This window comes from Anomaloglossus baeobatrachus, chromosome 4 (genome assembly GCF_048569485.1).
Source record: "Anomaloglossus baeobatrachus isolate aAnoBae1 chromosome 4, aAnoBae1.hap1, whole genome shotgun sequence".
Lineage (NCBI taxonomy): Eukaryota > Metazoa > Chordata > Amphibia > Anura > Aromobatidae > Anomaloglossus > Anomaloglossus baeobatrachus.
Window position 1 is genome coordinate 616,240,236 of NC_134356.1, and position 23,421 is coordinate 616,263,656.

At 47.6% G+C, this 23,421-nt stretch overlaps 1 protein-coding gene across 3 annotated transcripts in view; it reads right to left on the reverse strand.

Annotated features, from left to right (window-relative positions):
- IDO2 (indoleamine 2,3-dioxygenase 2) overlaps nt 1–23,421 on the reverse strand; it is a 125,537-nt gene that overhangs the window by 44,189 nt on the left and 57,927 nt on the right. For all 3 annotated transcript variants that reach the window (XM_075342948.1, XM_075342949.1, XM_075342950.1), the window contains exons 4-8: nt 20,672–20,790; nt 18,058–18,072; nt 14,364–14,463; nt 9,432–9,549; nt 8,347–8,398 (exon numbers count right to left, since the gene is read on the reverse strand). In XM_075342948.1, coding sequence (XP_075199063.1) covers nt 8,347–8,398; nt 9,432–9,549; nt 14,364–14,463; nt 18,058–18,072; nt 20,672–20,790 — 404 coding nt within the window. The remainder of the gene's footprint in view (nt 1–8,346; nt 8,399–9,431; nt 9,550–14,363; nt 14,464–18,057; nt 18,073–20,671; nt 20,791–23,421) is intronic.

Consider the following 23,421-nt stretch of genomic DNA (forward strand, 5'->3'; position numbering starts at 1 on the left):
AGAGAGCGGAAACCGTAACCGTACACCGTTTGAAACGTTTAAGAACTGAACCTCCCGATGTGGGATGATGCCATAAACTGTATATATGTTACCGTTTTTCATATCTTTTACAGAAAAACAAAAGGAAAATAAAACCGGTGTTGGACGGGCAGCCCGAGGACGGTCTGTGTTTTGCTAAGGGGGAATGTGACGCCCTGGGCAAGCCAGGGGTCACAGGTCACAACACCACACGCACCCCACATTCCCTGTAGGAACACCAAGCTAACCCAAAATCCTTGTTGCCTTCCTCCAGGGGCTGATGTCCACACCAGGGGGTGGGCCAGGCGGTTGGCTCCGCCCACCGAGGAGTTCACAGCCCTGGAGGCGGGAGAACCAGGCAGATAGAGTTTGGAGGAGGAAGTGAGAGGAGTTGAAGTCTAGCTGAGGGCTAGAGTGGAGTGAAGTTTAGGAAGTGAAAGTAGAAGGAAGTGAAGTAGGAGAGGAGCAAAGGAGAGAAGCTGAAGTGACAGAAAAGTGACAGTAGTAAAGCCTGAAGTTGGTCCGGGTGTGTGCCCCGGACAGTGACAGCAAGGTCAGCAGACGGCGGTGATAGTCTGCAGGGGGACTGCTTGGAGGTTGCTGGAAGGACCGCGGACGGGTGGTGACCCGGCGGTACCGGAGCAGTATACGAAGAACAGTCAGCACCAGGGCAGGGGCCTTTCGGATCCCGGCAAGGCTAGGAGTCGCCATAATTTGCCAAATCCGTCAGTGAAGGGGACGTCTGTCTCCTAACAACCAAGTCCCGATTGAAGGCAACAGCCCGACCGTGAAGGGGAGACACCGCCACCGCCAGGGCACCAGTTTCCCAGGGCCAGCGCCTGCGGGCAAAGTAGAGCTCCTTCGGCCCAGCTTGAAGCCGAGGAGTGGGTAACCGGTGGGGACCCATCGCTACCAAAGAGACTTTTATAGGTGCAGGGAAGAGACCGTCACCGCTAACTGCAGGGAACATCAGCACCGTGAACCGTCCGAGGGACCCGTCCAACCAGCAGTTTGTTTACCGAGAACTGTGTCGTGTTTACTGGCTGAGTGAGTACCTCCGTGCCGTGCGGCACAGCGCTGCCCCTGCGCCCCTGCACCTCCACAGGCCCCAGACCCGCCTGTCCACCATTCCAACCCCATCACCGGGCCCCGGGAGCACCAAGACCCCTACCCACGGAGGGGCAAATCTACAACTGGCTGCTCCGTACCATCACTCCCGGGCTCACCAAACAGAGCAGCGGTGGTGTCCACTCAATCACCACAGCCGTGGGTGGCGTCACGGACAATAAACTATCCCAAAACCCAATCCTCTTTCACTCACGGGCGAGGAGCGCCGCTCGAGTCCCCGGGATCCGGCCCATCGCTCGAGCCACCGAGCAGCGGCAGGCCGCAGCAGCCGCAGCGGCAGCCGGACCCGAGCAGTGGGGAGCGCGGCATCCCCTCCTCCGCCCGCGACACTGTGATTGGGTGCAGTGAGACACCTGTCACTCAGCGTGGGGGCGTGTCTCACTGCAACCAATCATAGGCGCCTGTGGGCGGGGAAAGTAGGGAATACGAAATTGTTTAATGAGCGGCCGGCTTTTTCAAAATAGTAAAAGCCGCCGCAGCAGTGTGAATGCCGTGCAGCGCCGCGCCGGGGATCGGTGAGTATGAGAGAGGAGGGGAAAATGACCGACAGACTGTGAGAGGGGGACAGAGATAGTGACGGACCGACAGAGAGAGAATAGAGACCGAGAGGTAGAGACCGACTGACAGAGAATAGTGATTGACAGATATTTTGACACATCACTCGTTTCCAGTGTTTGACTAGCTAGGTCGTTCTGCAGGTCCGGATCGCTGTTGCGTCGTTGGCCAGGTTTGCCTGTTTGACAGCTCACCAGAGACTCACCAGAGACTTTGTAGCGATCCCGGCCAGGTTGGGATCGCTGGTGGGATCGCTGAAAGTCTCAGTGTGTAAAGGGGCCTTTACTCTCTTTAACAGTGGCAGTGCCGGCAGGGGGTTGAGGGCTGCCCTGCATTCCCCAACCCAAGGCAGCGCTGTCCCTGTTACAGGGCTGACACAGTGTGTGGCACGGCACCGCACTTTAAGCCAGAGTGCTTCAGGCCACCAGAGGTCATACCGTGGGAACCCGAATATGACCTTCAGTGAACTGAGTGACGTCACTGCTGCCAGCCGGTTGCCCCTTGTCAGTGTTTCCCGGAACCTGGATAGATTGGACATATTTTTGGTCTCTCCAGGCTCGGATGTAGCAGAGCTAGGACACAGTCATGGGACATCATGTGGATTATGGCAGAACTTCAAGGGTCTTTTAGGGTTAATAAAGAGGGGAAAGAGGGTGCTGTATTTTATTTCAAATAAAGGACTTTTCTCTGTTTGTGTTTCTTTCTTTTTACTTGGAGGATTAGTGATGGAGGGGTCTCATAGACTCATAGACCTTGACCAAGTATCGCCGGTGCTCGGATGTGTCAGCTATGATATGATTCCGAAACCATGAGCACAAAGCACAGGCTTGCTTCACTGCATGATGGGAGCAGGCATTCACAGTGTCTAAAGGGTTCTCCCGTGGAATAAAACAACATTCTCGGAGGTAGTGTGACCCTTATTGACTTTCCATAATGCTCGTTACTCATGTCGAGCTCTTCTGAGGGTCTCACCAGCTCGAAACAAGGAATGAGCATTCGAGCATTTTAGTGTTCGCCCATCACTAGCGTTTACATAAATTTTGTTAGATATACAACAAAAGATGTAATGCAGTTGGTGGAGCTCCTGATATCATCAGCAATGGTAGTTGCTCTTTTAAGGACAAACCTAATGTCTTGTTGCGAAATCCCTTTAAATCTCTGGCCTTGGAATAAAATAGGTAAGTAGTTTTTTTCATCTTTTCATAATGATAAAATGTATATCTGTAACTGGATTACGGTATAGATGGGAAAGATGTTTTAGATCTAGCAGACCAAGAGTAAGAAATAACACCAAAACGCACAGGGTTTGTTCATAGTATATGCCATTCCTTTTGTACCACTATAATAACGACGTAATATAGAATATTTTAAGCCAACGTTTTTTCCAGCTGCAATTTTGGATATATTTAATCTCGAATAATAATCTGACCACAGACAATCCCATTGCTCAGGACTCAATAACGTGACTGTGCAATGCATGGGCATGCCAGGTTCTCGCCTCTTCAACATTGAAATTGTAACTGCAAGAGGAAAAAGTCCTAGAATTATTGAAATCACAGGAATGGAGACATATAAATGATATGTAAGATGAAAAATGGAAAGAAAACTTTCAAAACAACTCATTTTATTCTGTATTGGTATGAAATCCCTGCACTTGCAACCTTAGCTACTATCAGTGAGGTCTCCTCCGACCACCGGCTAGCACTGTCACTGTTAAAGAGCTGGCGGGGTGCTGGGCACAGCCCCACACTTTAATGGTGACAGTGCCGGCCAGGGCAGCCCCGCACTCCCCGACCCCTGGCCGGCACTGTCACTGTTAAAAGGACTGGGAGGTGCGGGGCATGGCCCTGCACTTTAACAGTGACATTGCTGGTTGGAGGGAGTGGGCTGCCCCGCACTACCCGGCCGGCACTGTCAGTGTTAAAGGGCCAGTAGGGTGTGGGTCACCAGAGGTCATATCGTGGGAATTGAGTGACATCACTGCTGCCAGCCGGGTCCCCCTTGTCAGGGTTTCCCGGAGCCTGGACAGATCGGACATGTTTTCAGTCTCTCCAGGCTCGGATGCAGCACAGCAAGGACCGTTGTGGGAGATCGTGAGGATTACGGCGGAACCTCAAGGATCTTTTTGGGTTTAATATAGAGGGGAAAGCAGGTTCAGTATTTTATTTCAAATATAGGATTTTTCTTTGTGTTTATGTTTTATTTCTTTTTACTTATAGGATTAGTGATGGGTGGGTCTCATAGACCTCTACCCATCACTAATTCTGGGCTTAGTGGCAGCTCAGAGCTGTCATAAACCCTTTATTACTCCAGTTGCCAGTGCCCCAGGGCAATCGGGAAAAGCCAAGTAAAGCATCGGGATCTAATGGATGCGACAATTCCGGGACAGCTGCAGGCTGCTATTCTAATGTTGGGGGGGTTCTCAATTATCATGGGCTTCCTCAGCCTGAGAATACCAGCTCCCAGCTGCTGGCTTTATCTTGGCTGGGAATCCAAATTGGGTGGACCGCACGTCTTTTTTTATTTTTTTTTTTTAAATATCTATTTAAATAATTACATTTTTTAAATAATTAAAAAAAAAACAAAAACAGCTGCATGTGGTTCCTCTTATTTTGATACAAAGGCAAGATAAACCCATGGCTGGGGGTGGCAGCCTGTAGCCGTGGTTTTAGCTGTGCTGGTATGACTATAGGGGGACCCTACGCCATTTTTTAAAAGTATTTATTTATTTTACATTCCACTATAAGCAAGCAGATAGTGCCTGTGATTCCAACCAATCACAGGCACTGTTAAAGAGGGTGGAGGCATGGTCTATTGATAGCCAATAAGAGCTGCCAGTGGGCGAGGAAAGCAGTGAATATGTATGAGGACCTGGAACTGGTGTTATAGGCAAGCGAAAGGCTCGGTTAGTATATTCTCCTGCTTTAACCCTTTTTTTCTTTATTATCCAGGTGGCCGAACCCGAACTGTATCACGGACTTCCCTGAGTAGACTGTTTCCTGGTCCAGGACCTGAACATCTGCTGTTCAGTACGAACGCCAAACTTTACAGTTCGGGTTCGCTCATCACTATTTATAAATCAGACCTTCATCTGAAATGGATTGCTTCACCACAGCGAGGATTAACATTTACAGCCATTATGCTACATCTTTTTCACCAGCAATCTATATCTGATGACGGTATGATTATGGACCAAAATGTTATTTGTTTATTATGGATTGTCTTCTCAAAAAAATCTGAATTTTGGAATAAAGGCGTTCCAAGTCGTTTATATCTATCACTGAAACTAAAACAAAAGCAGAACACATTGCGGAAGAAGATAGACCTGGAATAGTCCATTTCAGCCTCCGGTTTCCATCTGTAGACCACATTGGTAACGCAATGAGTAGGCCTTCACGAGGGAACACGATACTGGTACTATTCCAGAGATTATGGTGTAGGGTGGAATAATGTATGGTAGCCCCCTATACTCATCATTCCAGTTACAATAACAGCTCGCTGTTACATTGATTTGATTGTTGATCAAGTGTGCCATCTATATCTCCAAGGTGTTCAGGAGTTGTTTTTCAACATGACAAGGTTAGGCTACATGTTGCTCATGCAACTATCAGCAGCCTGCGTGGCCTAAATGTGCTACCATGGCCTGCAACATCTCCAGACTTGTCTCGCATCAAGCATATCTGGGACGTTAATTGATTTTCAATAGCAATGGCAGCTGCCAGCAGTGGATTTTAATGATTTGCCCAACTGCAATCTTCATGGCAGAACATATCTCAGTCAACCATTAATAAGGTTTTTATTTTTACATCATTTGCATATGATTAATGTGTCTATCCATCATCTGAGTTCTATAATTACACCACTTTTCCTTTTCGGTGTTGCAATTTCAATGTTGAGTGTAGGACTAGTACTTGTGTTTACGGTAACAGTATATATATTTTGGTACATTCGTGCAAAACAGTTCGAAGAACACTTATTTTAGCTGCGGCCATGCAATGTAAAAGCAAAAACCTTTAGTTAACTAATCCCATGATAGAAACTCCTACGTTTTACCGGAAGTTTAACATGAGAATGAAGAAATCGGAATATTAGATCGCAATCTGAGACGTTATTACTTGTCATTGAGATGTCATTACTTTCTAACTAACATAATAAAGAATGAGTAATTCGGGAAGCCGGAGGTCTTCGGAATGGGTTCCCAATATCTAAATAAAACATGCATGATGCTGTGCTGATCTCTGGCTTTCCCATGGAATAATTTGTTCATGAGCAACTATAATTGAGAAAGCGCCACATTTTACTAGGAAGAAGAGAAGTTCCATATATAGCACAGGAGGGGATAGAGTTCAATACCCGGACAGTAAATAGTTGAGATTCAAAGAAACAATGGCTGAAATTCTTGAGCATTCTCACAGATGAAAACTACGTTAAAAAAATAGATAAAGGAAGTAATAAAAACTGAAAAAAAAAGCTAAAACTAAAACTGCCGTCTAGAGATTTCCCTCTATTATTTCCAAATGTCTGAATAATGAAAAGTGATGGCCATAATGGAGCAAGCCTATACATGAAAGGACCTGGTAATTAAGAAAGGGTTAATCATTTGGTGATGGGGGGCACCTAGAAGAATGAGGATAATTATAGGAGAATCTTAGTGGAGTAGGAGAAGGGATTAATGGGAACAGTCATGCTGCTCGTACCTAAGGCAGTATGAAGTAGAGCCTCACTGCATGATTTTGAGAGATCGGTCAATCATCTGGAACAGGGCGGGTAGAAGCCCCTTCTTGATTTTGGTTGGTGGTGTGAGGGCTTTAGGTGTTGATCATCGGATATGACAGTTCGCGATGAGGAGGTCATGGATGGCCCTCACTGATGTGTTTGGGGTCTATCAAAAGTAGATGTTATGACAACATATGGTGTTAAGGCCACTATACACACAGCGATATCGCTAGCGATGTTGCTGGTGAAAGCACCCTCCCCCGTCGGTTGTGCGTCATGGGCAAATCGCTGCCCGTGGCGCACAACATCGTTAGTCCCCGTCACACATACTTACCTGCCTAGCGACGTCGCTGTGACCGGCGAATAGCCTCCTTTCTAAGGGGGAGGTTCGTTCGGCGTCACAGCAGCGTCACTAAGCGGCCGCCCAATAGAAGCGGAGGGGTTGAGATGAGCGGCCGGAATATCCCGCCCACCTCCTTCCTTCCTCATTGCCGGCGGCCGCAGGTACGATGTTGTTCCTCGTTCCTACGGTGTCAAACATAGCGATATGTGCTGCCGCAGGAATGGCGAACAACCTGCGTCCTGCAACAGCAACGATATTTGAGATTAGAACGACGTGTCAACGATATGGTGAGTAATTTTGATCGTTCATGGTTGTTCATGCGTTTCACATGCAACGACGTCGCTAACGAGGCCGGATGTGCATCACGAATTCCGTGACCCCAACGACATCTCGTTAGCGATGTCGTTGCGTGTAAAGCCCCCTTTACTCTCTCCAGGACAGTTGGAAACAGCTTTTGAAATGAAGCTGAATCTAGCACCTTGGACAGATTTGACAAGCCAGCGTTTAGTGACCGTAGAGGTTAGTTATTTTGGTATTGCAGATATGATTTCCTCAGTCCAATAAAACTTCTCGAAAGTTTGGAATGTTCCTTATCGTAATATACTTTCATTCCTTTGATTTATTGCAAAGTTATTTTGTGTGTTAATGGCTCAGGCCATTAAATTTGTAAACATCACACAATATCTTGTGTTTTATTAATGGTATAGTGAATGTAAAATATTGTATAGCAAACCAGGCATGTTTGTCCTTCATAGTCATGTTTTCTCCAATCAAAAACATTAGTAATAAAAATCTTGTAAAATATAAGTTTATGTCTCATGTCCTTAAAAATAATTAGCTAGGTTGGGTTTTAGCTATGATATGAGACAATGGGCAATCAAGCGGTCTTCTCTATTCTTGACTCTCTGACTTTCTTAGATTCTCCGTCCACAAAACATGAGTTTCCATAAATTTTAGTAAGTTTTTGAGAATAAGATCACTCGACTGGAATTAGTAATTAGTTTGGTGTTCTACTACTAAGCAGTACCAATACAATGAAAGTGTCCCAAGAACCGCCTTCAGCCTTGGTATGAAACTCAGTTTCCTATTGACAAAAGTATTGTGTTGCTCTCCTTGGTGATTGGAGGATAGGCCTAAATCAAACTTTTTAATTAGGATTACATGAGAGAGGCGTTGACATGTAGGCCTAACCTGATAGGGTTCCTCAGGGTCTACACCAGGGAGCCTGTGACTTTCAGGGTCCTTTAGGTGTGGTGTTGGAGAGAAGGGAACTGCAGATGTACATCCTATGGGTTTGTGTTTGTGTGCTTAGGTGGCCTTCCCAGTTTCTACAAAACTCAGGTTAGTGGCTGCAGCTGATTTTTGGACTTCCACAATCTAAGAAAAGAACATTCCTTACCAGTCCCTCCAAAATTGTCTGGGGGTTTTTTCGGGAAAATATTTCCCTTCCCAAAGTAGTTTCCTTGTTGCCAAGAGTCACCTTACAAACCAAAGTAGACCATGACCATTGTGGATGTAGTGGTTTTACTTTTGTCTGAGTTATGGATTGTTGATGAGAAGGACAGTATCTTCTATTTTAGACTTACCCGGAGAGGAAAATGCGGATTGTGTTATAATACACATCAGAGTCCACGTATTCTAAAAGAAAGAAAATTGAAAATTTTGATGCAACACAGCAGATTACAGAATGGCATATATTGTATTGTATTTAAGGGGTTGCTCCTTTTCAGTTAATGTTCATGCCTGATAATGTTCAGAAAATAAACTGTGCTGTACTCACCTTTCCCTGGTCCACCCAAGAGTATCCGCCGCTGCTCCCATGTTTGGCATTGGATGACTTTATGTTGACAGCACAGCACGGCCGCCAATCAGTGAGCTCAGTGGCTCTGAAAGGGGGGGCAATTCGTTTATATGGGCAGAGCCACTGAAATAATTGACTGGCTGCAGCGCTGACATCACGATGACAGCACAACACGGCTGCCAATCAGTGAGCTCAGCAGCTCTGAAGGGGAGCGATCCATCTACGTGGACAGAGCCACTGAAATCATGGATTGGCTGCAGCACTGACGTCACGTTGACAGCACAGTATGGTAACCAATCAGTGAGCTCAATGATGCTGAAAGGGGGGCAATACGTCCACACAGTTGGAACCACTGAAAACATTGATTGACTGCAGCTCTGTCAATGTGACCCCAGGACTGCAGCTAACACCTGAAATGGAAGCAGCAGTTACTCACAGGTGGACCAAAGAAAGGTGAGTACAGCGCAATTTGTTGTTCATTCATAAACTGTAGCCAGAGACGATCATTAACTGAAAAGGAACAACCCCTTTAAGGTGCCATACACTTTAGACCAGTCTGCCGAACCACCAATATGGTTGGGATTGGCCAAAAGTCTTATGTTCATGATGGTCTCCCGACTCTTCTCCAGCAGATGATGCCGGGGAGAGATGGAGCCATCATGTTGAATTTCAATGGCCATTCCCTTTGTTCTCCCTTGAGATACAGCAGCTGCTTGGCTGAACTTTCCTGTATGTGGATGAGTCGGGAGAGAACTGTCTAATGTGTATTGAGCATTTATGGTATGGTACACATACAGAAACTGGGGAGAATAATAGAGTATTAGGGTAGGAGTGGGGGAAGGTATAATATAAGTACACCTACTCACTGACCATACATCAGTTGCAGAGCTGCACCCATCTTGGTTATGGATTGCTCCAGGTCTTGTAGTGTTGGGAGAAGCGTCTTTCTGTCTTCCTCTTCTATGGCTCTCACCGTCCTGATGATATTCTGCCCAGAAGGGAAAATACAGTCTATCGTCACTGCATCGTCTCAGGTCTACTGACTTGGCGATTTTAGAAAATACAATTGTGTTAATACTTAACAACTTTGCAGCATATTTTATTAGTACCCTGCATTGTGTCGTTCCTCTATTATTCCTAGAAATGTATTAATAAATGGGTGTTACCAAGTTGGGATGTGTTCCCGCATACTCTGACAGTGTCCAATCAGAACTAACAATGCCATTCAGCAGGGACACCCCCCTTTCAGAAGTGGGTATGGTAACACCCAGTTGTCAATATATTCATGTGCAATAACAAAAATGAAGGCTTCCAAATTGTAATTTTATGATGTTACAATTAGTATTAAACAATAGGATAAAGAGTTGCACACCAGTCACAATGTATAGGGGAATAATGAAAAGCAGAACTGCTATAGGAATGCTAGACTGAAAAATACAATGGACTATCTGAAAATGTGAAAAACATGAAAAGGATATGTGCATAACTGCTATGAATAATATGAATATAAGAAATGTTTAGCCATTGTATTGATCAATGCAAAGGAGCCCCAAAACCAAACGCCAAGGTAATCTCTATTTTTGGGGTCCCTAACCTATGTGTAACCTCACCTGCAGTTAAAAACTTGCTCTGTATGTGAAGCAAGGGACCAAGCTATATATGTGAAAAAAGACACATGGGTATGGGTGGGGAAGGGTTCTCAGACAGAAAATGCATACTAATTAAAGAATGTACGTCTGGAACACCTATGGTGTGAACAAGGTGCAAGACTCAAAAATATACAACTAAACAATAGGATAAAGAGTTGCACACCAGTCACAATGTATAGGGGAATAATGAAAAGCAGAACTGCTATGGGAATGCTAGACTGAAAAATACAATGGACTATCTGAAAAAGTAAAAAACGTAAAAAAAAAAAGTAAAAAAAAAAACATCACCTTAGGGGAGCAACCTTGCACCTCAGATGTTACCTTACATGACAAGATCTCCATAGCCATACTCAAGGGTGACACTAGGAGGTGGCAGGTGGGGAAAGTGCCTCAGGCGTAATTAAGATGGATGGCGGCTAAACAATTTCATGATAAAATGTAATATTTTTTAAAGAAACATGTAGATAAATCAAGAAAGAAAGAAAAAACATAACTTTCTCTGCTTTGATCTATAACCAAAATAATCTGTTTGGTCATAGATACTCAGATTTCCCAAATAAATTCCCTTGGCGCTGTTTGATAAGTTTGTTACAGGAAATCTGATGTAAACCTCTAAGGATTGTGTTAGATGTTCAGCTCTAGAAATATCTGAGCAGCGCCAAAGGGCTCATTACTTCTATAGAATCATTCAATTCGGGAAATCAGTGATGGTCTAATATCATGGTTACAAGTTACAAACAACCTGTGTATACTCTAATTTTTAGTCATATATTCCACTGGTTTCTCTGCTTTTTGATAACCTATCAAATGTATGATATCAAGAAGCATGGGACTGAAGCAAGGGAAAATGGCTTCAGAATCAGACTACATAGGATTTATAGTCTGTAACCGTGGAGACACATAAGTCTGTGTTGAAGTTGTATACTGAAAACGATTGAAATTTAGAAAAGACTATTAGCAAAAATGTAGGTTTTTTTGAATGCATGGCAGCAAGATAAAAAGGTATAGGTAGATGACATATAAAAGGATATTCCCATTTATAGACATTTAAGACAAATAAAAAAGATATAATTTATTAGTGGATAAATAGGTTGGATAGAGGCTTCCATTTCTGTTGGAGACCGTGATATCATAATGTAAGAAGATGGAGTTAGTGCATGTTCCCTCGGGGAAGGGTTTGAATGAGACACCAGGTCAGGTAATAGCAGTGTCACAGCTAGGAATTATAAAAAGCCCCCGGAGGGCAGAGAAGGAGACGCGTCGATGCCTGGGCCTGTCAGGGCAGACGTGTGACGGCAGTTGAGATAGTTTACAGCCGCAATTAACAGCACGGGCCACACCAGTGACGTGAAGCCTCAACCTGAGTGAGGAGGAATGATTCAACTAAGATAGAGACGAGTGTCCAGAACCGAGATACTAGAGACAAAGTGTCCAGAAGCGAGATACCAGATGAGTGGCCAAACTCAGAACCGAGATACAAGAAATAAGTGGCCAGAATAGAGATACCAGAGAAGAGTGGACAGAACCGAGATATCGGAGACGAGTGGCCAGTACCAAGATACAAGAGATGAGTGGCTAGACCTAGAACCGAGATACCAGAGGTAAGAGGCAAGAACCAAGATAGCAGAGACAAGTGGCAAAAAGCAGAACTGAGATATCAGAGATGAGTGGCCAGAAGCAGAACTGAGACCAGAGACGAGAGGCCAAAACCGAGTTACCCGAGACAAGTGGCCAGAACCGAAATACCAAAGACAAGTGACCAGAACCAGAATTGAGATATCAGAGACGAGTGGCCGAAACCGAGATACCAGAGACAAGTGGCCAGAACCAGAACTGAGATATCAGAGACAAGTAGCCAGAACCGAGATACCAAAGATGAGTGGCCAGAACTGAGATACCAGAGATAAGTGGCCAGAACTGAGGTACCAGAGACAAGTGGCCAGATCTAAAATAGTAGAGATAAGTGGCCAGAACCGAGATACCAGAGACGAGTGGCTAGAACCGAGATGATAAGTGGCCAGAACCAGAACCGAGATACCAGAGACGAGTGGCCAGAACTGAGGTACTAGAGACTAGTGGCCAGACACGAGATACAATAGACGAGTGGCCAGAAGCAGAACTGAGGCCAGAGACGAGTGGTCAGGAACAGAACTGAGACAGCAGAGATGAGTGACCAGAACTGAGAACCAAACATGAATGGCCAGAACCAAGATACAAGACATGAGTGGCCAGAACCGAGAAATCTAAGACAGGTGGCCAGAACCAGAACTGAGATACAAGAGATGAGTGGCCAGGACAAGTGGCCACAACCACAGATGAGTGGCTAGAACCAGAACCGAGAGACCAAAGACAAGTAGTCAAAACCAGAACCGAGTGATCAGAGATGAGTGTCCACAACTGAAAGACCAGAGATGAGCAGCCAGAATGTAGAGATCGGAGACGAGCAATAGGAGTCTTGACCGAGAAAGTCCTGGAATATTTTGGCATGTTTCAGTTTGGAAAAGTATTATGGGCTATGTAATCAGAGAGTAGCATAATGTAGAGGCCCTGATTCCAGCGATGTATCACTTAGCTTACTGTGTTCAGCAGTTGTGATAGAATCATAGTTTTCTCTGCTACAGAACTAGCAGAACTCAAAATGCTGAACTGTATATAGCAAGGCCCCCAGGCCCAGGGTTGGGTCAGGAGGCAAGAGGCAGCTTGTCCTGTAGAGATAATCTTCTGCTGATAAAACACTGATTGTATTAAAACAGCAATACACAGTCCAGGAAGTGACACATCCTTGTAATCAGGGTCTCTACCACTACATCAAGCTGCTCTGAGATTACCAGTACATATCAAAAACCTGCAGACAGGATTCCTTTACTGCCCACTCAGATGAGCATATAGATCGGACGAGCGCTATCAGATACTTTATCAGATAGCATTGGCTCCATTGTTATTCTATGGGGTAGTGCTGACCAGTGCTTTTTTTGTGAGAAAAAAAAAACGTACATCCAATAACCGGATGGTGATCCCCATTCAAGCCTATGGGTATGTGGAAACACTGAGAGACGTATATGAAGTATAATGCGCCTGCTTTCCCCTTTTTTCTTTATTTTTCCTTTAATTTTTTATAATTATCAGAGTTGCCGGACCGGGATCGTTACCCAGAGTTCCCTGTGAACGCCAGGCCTGGTGTGGGTGCTCGGGTACTTTTGAACCGGCACGGATCTGGACTTTCACAGTCCGGGCCGCTCATCACCAGTTGTAATATATCTTATTAAAGAAATCTGCTTCTTTCTCCTCCTGGACTGATCTTTCATTCTCAAAATTCTGAATTCACGTGTAAAATCTGTCTTCAGTGAATACAGACTTTCACATTACTGAGATAGGAGATGACAGTTAGTTCTTATAACGTTGTATGGAGAACTGTAACTATCGTTTCAGGAAATATTCCATCAGAATATCTGTATCGACCTCTAGCTCCTCCATAGAACTTTAAAAGCACCAACTGTCATCTCCTATCTTACCGTAGTAATTGGAAAATCTGTCTTCACAGAGCACAGATCATACACTTGAATTGAGAGTGAAAAATCAACCTAGAAGGAAAAATAAGCAGATTTCTCTGATAAGATACATTACAGAGTTTATTTTTTTCATGTGTGCTCTATTGATTTATGAAAAAAAATGAGAGCGACAGTTACCCTTTAAGCATCTCTGAGATGTTGGCACTCATGACGTGTGGACGTATTTATTTATGGGAACGGGAGGTCATGTTTTGAGGCCAGTGTGCACTTTTTAATATATGTACAGTATTTAACCCTTTGTTTTACATCAGACACATCAGTGCTTGTATTTCCTGCCTGGTCATATCTTGGGTACAAGACCCGGCACAAGTACAGTATTTATTTTTTGAGGAGTACGGTAAAAACGATGACACATCGCGCACATTCATGTGTAATACAAACAGCGGTTTTCTCATGTCGCACTGTTTAGCGCTGTGTCCTTATAACAGATGAGAGACGCTGATTATCTCTCCGCAGGCTGAGAAAAACACACACAACACAGATAAATGGTATCCAGGCAGTTCCTCCACGTCATCTCAAGATTTTCCCAAGATCTGTTTATTGCAGGATCCAGGCCTTACCGCAGATACGACATTTGTACTCACTTTAACGGCTGGAATTGCTGCCACCTCCACAAGTAACGTGACGAGTACAAAGCCCTGCAGACTGTCACCTCCTGGGACAGACACAATCGTGGACAGGTTCCTATGGTCAGGAGATAGAAGGTCAGCAGGTTGCCACAACATATACCTTGTCTCTCAGGAGCCCTGGGCCCCAGGAGAGCTGCAGTTCTTGTATCACCCACCAGTCTATTATTGTACAGATCTACACTATATGGAGGAAAGTATTGGGGCACCACTACATTATACCTACAGGAGCTTTTATGACCTCCCACTCTAAATCCATAGACATTAATGGGAACCTGTCAGGTTCCCTATGCACCCACAACTACGAGCAGTTCTGGGTCCATATTTCTAATCCCTGCCTTATCATCCCATCATCCCTCTATCTAGTAGCATAGATAAAGAGATCTTTAGAAAAAGTATTTCAAAAGATCCTTTATGATATGGTAATGAGTGCAGGGACTAGTCACAAGGGCGTTACTTCCCCCAACTAGTCTGCCCTCTTAACATGGTAGCACTCCCACAGGGGCATGCTAACATGCTCTTCAATGCCAGCGTCCTTTGTCACCGCCTCAGACGCCAGATGTAATCTTAGTCAGCATGATCAGAAGTCCCGGCACTTCGGTCAGTGCGGTGACTTCTGATCATGTGCACTGAGATTTCATCCAGCATCTGAGGCAGTGACAACGGATACAGGTACGCGTGTCACTGGCGATGATGCTGGCATTGAATATCATGTTAGTACACCCCTGTGGGCATGCTAACATGCTAAGAGGGCAGACTAGCCGGGGAAAGTAACGCCCTTGTGACTAGTTGCTGGCCTCATTAGCATATCATAGAGGATCTTTAGAAATACTTTCTCTCTTTACGTATGCTACTAGATACAGGGACAGTTAGGGTACCGTCTCACTAAACGACGTACCAGCAATTCCGACCACGATATGACCTGGTCAGGATCGCTGGTGCGTCACTACATGGTCGCTGGTGAGCTGTCAATCAGGCAGATCTCACCAGCGACCAGTGACTAGCCACCAGCCAGCAGCGACTCGTGGAAACGATGCTGCGCTTGGTAACCAAGGTAAATATCGGGTAACTAAGCAAAATATTTTGCTTGGTTACCCGATATTTACACTGGTTACCAGCGCACACCCCTTAACGCTGGCTCCCTGCACTCATAGCCAGGGTACACATCTGTTTACTAAGCAAAGCGCTTTGCTTAGTTACCCAATGTGTACTCTGGCTACGTGTGCAGGGAGCCAGTACTGGCAGCCTGAGAGCGGCGTACGCTAGTAACCAAGGTAAATATCGGGTAACCAAGGAAAGCGCTTTGCTTAGTTACCCGATGTATACCTTGGCTATGTGCAAGGGAGCAGGGAGCAGGGAGCCGGCTTCTAGAAGCTGCCGACGCTGGTAACCAAGGTAAATATTGGGTAACCCGATGTGTACCGGTTACCCGATGTGTACCTTGGTTACCAGAGTCCGCAGAAGCCAGCTCCCTGCTCCCTGCACATTCAGATCGTTGCTCTCTCGCTGTCAAACACAGCGATGTGTGCTTCACAGCGGGAGAGCAACGAGCAAAAAATGAACCAGAGCTGTGTGTAACGATCAGCGATTTCACAGCAGGAGCCAGGTCGCTGCTCAGTGTCACACACACAGCGAGATCGCTGAAGAGGTCACTGGTACGTCACAAAACCTGTGACTCAGCAGCGATCATGCTAGCGATCTCGCTATGTGAGAAGTACCCCTTAGGCAGGGATTAGCAATATACACCCAGAACTGCTCGTGGTTCTGGGTGCATAGGGGACCTGACAGGTTCCCTTTAATATGGAGTCATTCCATCTTTACAGCTACAACAGCATCCACTCTTCTCGGAAGTGTTTCTTCAAGAATTTAGAGGTGTCTTTGCAAATTTTTGCCCGTTCATCCAGAATAACATTTGTGAAGTCAGGCATTGATGTTGGAGGAGAGGCCGGGTTTACAATCTCTGTTCTAGTTCATCCCAAAGGTGCTGGATGTGATTGAGGTCCAGTTAAGTTCTCCACACCAAACTCCCCCAACCATGTCTTTATAGACTTTGCTTTGTGCACTGTGCACCATCATGGGGAACAGAAAAGGGCCTTTTCCAACCTGTTGCCACAAAACAAGATATCAACCAATCTGTAAGATGAGTGATATACTGATCAGTGGGAGTCCAACCACTGGCACCCGCACCAATTGGTACACGGGAGCATGTTTAGCCACTTTTAAATGGTCGACCTCTTTTACTATTCAGCTTTTTTCAGTAGCCCCTTATAGAATGAATGGAGCGGTGGTCAGACATCCAACCTGCTGCTCCACTTTGTAACAGGGATAGAAGTATTGTGTACGTGATTAAAAAATCTGCCAATTGGTGCAAGTCGTAGCAGTCGGACTTCCACTGATCAGTAAGTTATCATTTAATTATGGATGGGTCATAAATTGTTTCAACTGGACAAACCCTTGAAGATTTGTCTTGAAGGGAACAAGGTATCCTAGAACAAGCCATGAAAATCAAGACCATGGCATGAGCCCTCCTCAACCGATCTTTACAGTTGGCACAGTGCAGTCAGGCAGGTAACGTTCCCCTGGTGTTCTCCAAACCCAGATTCATCCATCAGACGCTAGATAAAGAAGTGTGATCCGTCACATCACAGAACATGTTTCCTCTGCTCCAAAGTCCAGTGGTGGTGAGTTTCATACCACTCCATCCAACATTGGGCATTGTGCTTGGTGATGGAAGGTTTGCATGAGGCTTCTCAACCACAAAAATCCAAATCCATGAAATGAGCCCCCGGGGCACAGGTTTTGTGCCGACGTTAACTTCAGAGAAGGTTTGGACTCTACAGTTATGGAGTCAATAGAGCGTCGGTGACTTTCTGCCCTCTTCTCCCCAGCACTCCACTCCCACTCTCTCTAACGTTTCGGGGTCTCCACTTCGTGGCTGAGTTATGGCGGTTTCCTTCCACTTTTCAATAATGTCACTCACAGGTTATGGTGGAATATTTATAAGGGAAGAAAACTGACTTGTTACATCGATGACGTCCTTTTACAGGCCTGCGCTGGAATCAGTGAGGTTGTTCTGTCTCAAATGTTAATAAAGGCAGACAGTATGGTAAGGGGCAATGGGACCGAATGAAAAACTGAATCCAATAATTAAGACATGTGTCCCTGTACTTTGCTCCATATATTCTAACATATAATCTAAGTAGATATAGAAATGAAATACATTACATATGTTTTCTCGTACTGATTCCATACAGTTTATATTATACTCAAGAGCTGTATTCATAATTCTGTTTTTTTTTTGTTACTGGAAATGATCAACATTATAAATAATAGCCTGTGTAGCTGCACTGCCCATGATTAGCACCTAGGAGCTGAACATTGATTAGGAGAACTACATGTGCTTTATGAAATGAGCCCTTTGTAAATCAATTTCTTGAATCCATGTAATTGCATTGTCCTCCAGAGCAGCGCTCCTCCCTTAATGCAACTTTAATGATCTGTCCATCCACATAGCTTAGAACTTATCATTACCCAGTTTCTATTAGCAGTTCTGTTGTTCACATTATTTTCAGTGCGTACCCCAGTGTGAGACCCAGCAGCACCCCCTCATTAACATCAAAGGGAGCACTAAAAGTTATGGAGTTTCACTTACTCTATTGTCAGAGGTCTGAGCAAGAATCCCCGGGAGCCGAGAAAGGAAGGAAACAAACAATTAGTACGGAGAGGAGGTTGCCAAAGGCTATCCCAGCCCATAAAGAGATTTCCATCTACCCAAAATGTATTGTGCGCGATATAACAATAGAATGTATCTGCTCTATTCATAGCGCCAGGCAAAGGGATCGGTAGAACTTTTATTGTCATTAACCCCTTTCATGAATGTCGAGTCCATCTCTATTTAGGGAGTAAACAACAGCTGCAGACTTATGCTTAAGGGGCTGTATTGTGTGGACAGAAGATGGCGCTGTCTTAATAGAATTTGTTAAAGGGAGTTTGTCACCCCTAAAATGCTGTCTAAACTAGCTGTACAGGGATATAGGATAGTGCATTTTTGGGACTTTGTTCACTTTGGATTGACAGCGCTCGCTTGTCTAGAGCGAGCGTTATCTATGCTCAGCTTGTATGCCAGTGTGTGTGCACCATCACTGCCACTTCATGGTTTGGGTGGGTGCATTCTAATCACTGGATCCTCTCTAAAGCCACTTGATACATCCGGAATAATGATGAGCGAGAACTACTATGCTAGGGTGCTCGGTATTCAAAACGAGCGGGTCGGACGCTCGGACGGGCTCTATTCGCGTACTGAGCATAATGGAAGTCAACGGGAAACACAAGCACCAAGCACCTGAGCACAAAAGTGCTCGCTCATCACTAATCCAGACATGTACAAGTGAGCAGCTTCAGAAGGAAGGAGGACACACCTGCCCACAACATGTGGACCTCTGCACTGACATTGTGTGCGAGCTCAGGCAATGTCAGTGCACACACGCAGATGTGGCGCCCTGGACTAGCCAGGTAGCCACAAACAAAACACACACACACCCCCACCCCCCAGACAGTTACATTAGTCAGACAAAAACCCTTGTTGCCTCCCTCCAGGGTCTGATGTCCACACCAGGTGGGGCGGAGCCAGGTGGTTGGCCCCACCCACCAAGGAGTTCACAGGTCTGGAGGCGGGAAAGCAGACAGTGGAGTTCAGGAGGTGAAAGTGAGAGGTCACTTACTGCGAGTGTCTGGGTAGGAGCCCAGGCACTGAGAGCAAGGTTGGCAGACGGTGGTGGCCGTCTGCAGGAGTTGGTGGAACTCCGCAGAGCCGTAAGGACCGGGGCTGGGCGGTGGCCCACCGGTACCAGACCGGAGAACGGAGTGAAGCTAAGCACACAGGCAGGGCCATCGGACCTCGACCAGGCTTGGAGCCGCCGTCAATAGTCAAATCCGAATGTGACAGGAACCCCCGGGGTTCCCTAACAACTAAGTCCCGATTGAAGGCAACCGCTCACACCGTGAGGATATACAGCCACCGCCACCGGCTAGAAATCCGAGGGCCAGCGCCTGCAGGAAGAACGGGCTCCTCCGGTATCTATACACCGGGGAGCGGACTACCGTTGGGAAGCCATTGGAGTCATCACAGTACACAAAGGTGCAGGGAAAGACAGCCACCATCACCTGTCCGGGGAGAGACACTGCAGCCGGCTGCGGGACCCGTCCATCCAGCCGTTTGGTTTACCGGAGACTTTGTGCATCTATTGCTGAGTGAGTACACCCGTGCCATCCGGCACCGCGCCACGCTGTCCCTGCAATCCTGCACCTCACCGACCCTGTCTCCCCGTCAAACCACCGGGCCCCGGGACCACCAACCCCTACCCACAGAGGGGGAAAACAACATCCCAGCTGCTCCCTACCATCGCTCCCGGGATTTTCGTCACCAGCAGCGGTGGTGCCCATCTTCACCACAACCCGTGGGTGGCGTCACGGACTAAATCCCCAAACAAACCACCCCCTTTTCACTCACGGGCGAGGAGCGCCACTCGAGTCCCCGGATCCGGCCCACCACTCGAGCCACCGAGCAGCAGCCGCAGCGCCGGACCCGAGCGTTAGCGAGCGCAGCACCCCGCCGCCCGCGACACAGACACGCAAGCTGAATTCAACCAGGGCTCGCTCTGAGCAAGCAAGTATTGTCAATCAGCAGTGGGGGAGCTCCCAAAAATGCAATTTAAGTTGGCATAACCGTGCACTGAGTCTTTGGCTACACCAATTTTGTCCCATGAAGCCTTCTTATTTGTATCTGAGTTATAAATAGTTTTCCCAGGCACTTTACCACTAAAATGTACAGTGCTAGTATAATATTTATAAGAGTTAAGTCTCCTATATTACTGTGCAACAAGTTTAATATGCATTTTAGGGGATGGGGGTGACAGACTCCCTATAAGGCCTCATTCACGCGTCATTATTATTGCGGCAGTGCTTTTATGCCGAAGCCAGGAGTGGAACTTACCGAGAAAAACTATAATTGAAAGCCTGGGACCTGTTTCATGTTTTGGACAATATTGACCAAAAATACGGACATGTGAATGAGGCCTAATACTGTATTTTGTGACCTCTTTGTGTGTGTATTTTCCTTGTAGGGGGTGATGCAAATAATGGTTCCTGTGTATCTCAAATAAAACAGTTAATTCTCCCACAAAGTGTAAGCGTTGAATCATTCTGCTGAAAGCTGAAATCTACAACAGTCATATCCATGTAGACACTAAAATTAGAGCCTCACTTACCCCGTGGGATCCTTTTGTCTCCAGTTAGCCAAAACAAAGTCTGCATGGACCATGATCAGCGGCAGCCCGAGGGTCTGAGATACTTGGTGATATGGCATGGCCAGGTTACGAGGCAGCACCTGAGTCATATGAAAGGGGTATCAGTTGACTACAAACCTTAGGCCTCCTTCACACATCCGTGTGAGGTCAGTTTCCACACGTACTGGTGACACAGAGAGCCATTAAAATCAATGGGAACCTGTCATCTGATCCATGCTGCCCAAACCATGGGCAGAATAAAGCAGAACCGTATTGTACAATTGCAGCCAGACAGCTATTTCTGTACAGATAATATAGTATGGAGTTCTTCTGGTCTAATCTATATATATAATTGCCTTATTCTGTCTGTCTGTCTGTCTGTCTGTCTATCTGTCTGCCTGCCTGTCTGTCTGTCTTGCTCCAAAATTGTGTCCTTACGGTGACACAAAGCTGATTGGCCGCTGGGCTCGCCATGGCCCCGCCCCCCGCACGGATTGGCCGCTCGCCCAGGCTGAGCCCCCACACGGATTGGCCGGCCGCTCGCCCAGGCTCCGCCCCCCCACAGATTGGCCTCTCGCCCCGGCACCCTGCAGGCATTGGCAACTCGGCCACGCCCCGCCCCCCTCACGCAATGCACGCTAGCTCTGGCCCCGCCCCCCCACGCATTCCCCGAACCGACCGACATGGAGCGACGACTCCCAGGTGAGTACTGTACCCCCGGGAGCCCACATCAGCGTACGCCGCCAAACCAGCCGACACATACCCTCGCATTGCTGGGGCTGGCCAGCGTATGCTGGTGTGGGCTCCCGTGCGAGCGGGGGACGAGATACGCTGGTAACCATGGTAGCATAGTTACCAGCGCATCAAGGTCCTGCAGCGGCGGAACATACACACACGCACACACATAACAGCACACACACACATACACACACACACATCAGATCACACTCACTCTCACACACACCTCACACACACATCACATCGCATCCACACACTCACAACATCCTGGGATATCGCTTGCTTCTCGGCGGCGATACTGTGCAGTGAGCTTCCAGGACCTGCCGGAGGATCACATGGCCAGAAGCATGTGGTATCTCCGGATGTTGTGAGTGTGAGCGCGTATGTGCAATATCGCCAATGTGTGTGTGCGTGAGTGTATGCGATCGGGTGTGTGTAAGTGTATGCGATCGGGTGTGTGTGAGTGTATGCGATCGGGTCTGTGAGTGTCGGCAGAGGAGCACGGCGTGCTGGAGGAGGCTGGGAGGAGAGAGGCTGATCCTGGGGAAGGCTGGGAGGGGGAGGCTGAGAGAAGAGAGGCTGATGCTGGGGGAGGCTGAGGCTGGGGTAGGCTGGGAGGAGAGAGGCTGATGCTGCGGGCAGAGAGGCTGATGCTGCAGGCAGAGAGGCTGATGCTGGGAGGAGAGAGGCTGATGCTGGTGCAGCATGGGGGATGGAGCACGATGGGGGTGCGCAGCATGGGGGATGGAGCACGTTTGGGAGTGCACAGCATGGCGGATGGAGCACGTTTGGGGGTGCGCAGCATGGCGGATGGAGCACGTTTGGGAGTGCGCAGCATGGCGGATGGAGCACGTTTGGGAGTGCGCAGCATGGCGGATGGAGCACGTTTGGGAGTGCGCAGCATGGCGGATGGAGCACGTTTGGGAGTGCGCAGCATGGCGGATGGAGCACGTTTGGGAGTGCGCAGCATGGCGGATGGAGCACGTTTGGGAGTGCGCAGCATGGCGGATGGAGCACGTTTGGGAGTGCGCAGCATGGCGGATGGAGCACGTTTGGGAGTGCGCAGCATGGCGGATGGATCACGTTTGGGAGTGCGCAGCATGGCGGATGGAGCACGTTTGGGAGTGCGCAGCATGGCGGATGGAGCACGTTTGGGAGTGCGCAGCATGGCGGATGGAGCACGTTTGGGAGTGCGCAGCATGGCGGATGGAGCACGTTTGGGAGTGCGCAGCATGGCGGATGGAGCACGTTTGGGAGTGCGCAGCATGGCGGATGGATCACGTTTGAGAGTGCGCAGCATGGGGGATGCAGCACGATGGGGAGTGCGGAGTATGGCGGATGGAGCACGTTTGGGAGTGCGCAGCATGGCGGATGGACCATGTTTGGGAGTGCGCAGCATGGCGGATGGAGCACGTTTGGGAGTGCGCAGCATGGCGGATGGAGCACGTTTGGGAGTGCGCAGCATGGGAGATGGAGCACGATGGGGGGTGCGCAGCATAGGGGATGGAGCACGATGGGGAGTGCGCTGCATGGGGGATGGAGCACGATGGGGAGTGCGGAGTATGGCGGATGGAGCACGTTTGGGAGTGCGCAGCATGGCGGATGGAGCACGTTTGGGAGTGCGCAGCATGGTGGATGGAGCACGTTTGGGAGTGCGCAGCACGGCGGATGGATCACGTTTGGGAGTGCGCTGCATGGGGGATGGAGCACGATGGGGAGTGTGGAGTATGGCGGATGGAGCACGTTTGGGAGTGCGCAGCATGGCGGATGGAGCACGTTTAGGAGTGCGCAGCATGGTGGATGGAGCACGTTTGGGAGTGCGCAGCACGGCGGATGGAGCACGTTTGGGAGTGCGCAGCATGGGAGATGGAGCATGATGGGGGTGCGCAGCATAGGGGATGGAGCACGATGGGGAGTGCGCTGCATGGGGGATGGAGCACGATGGGGAGTGCGCTGCATGGGGGATGGAGCACGATGGGAAGTGCACACCTCCC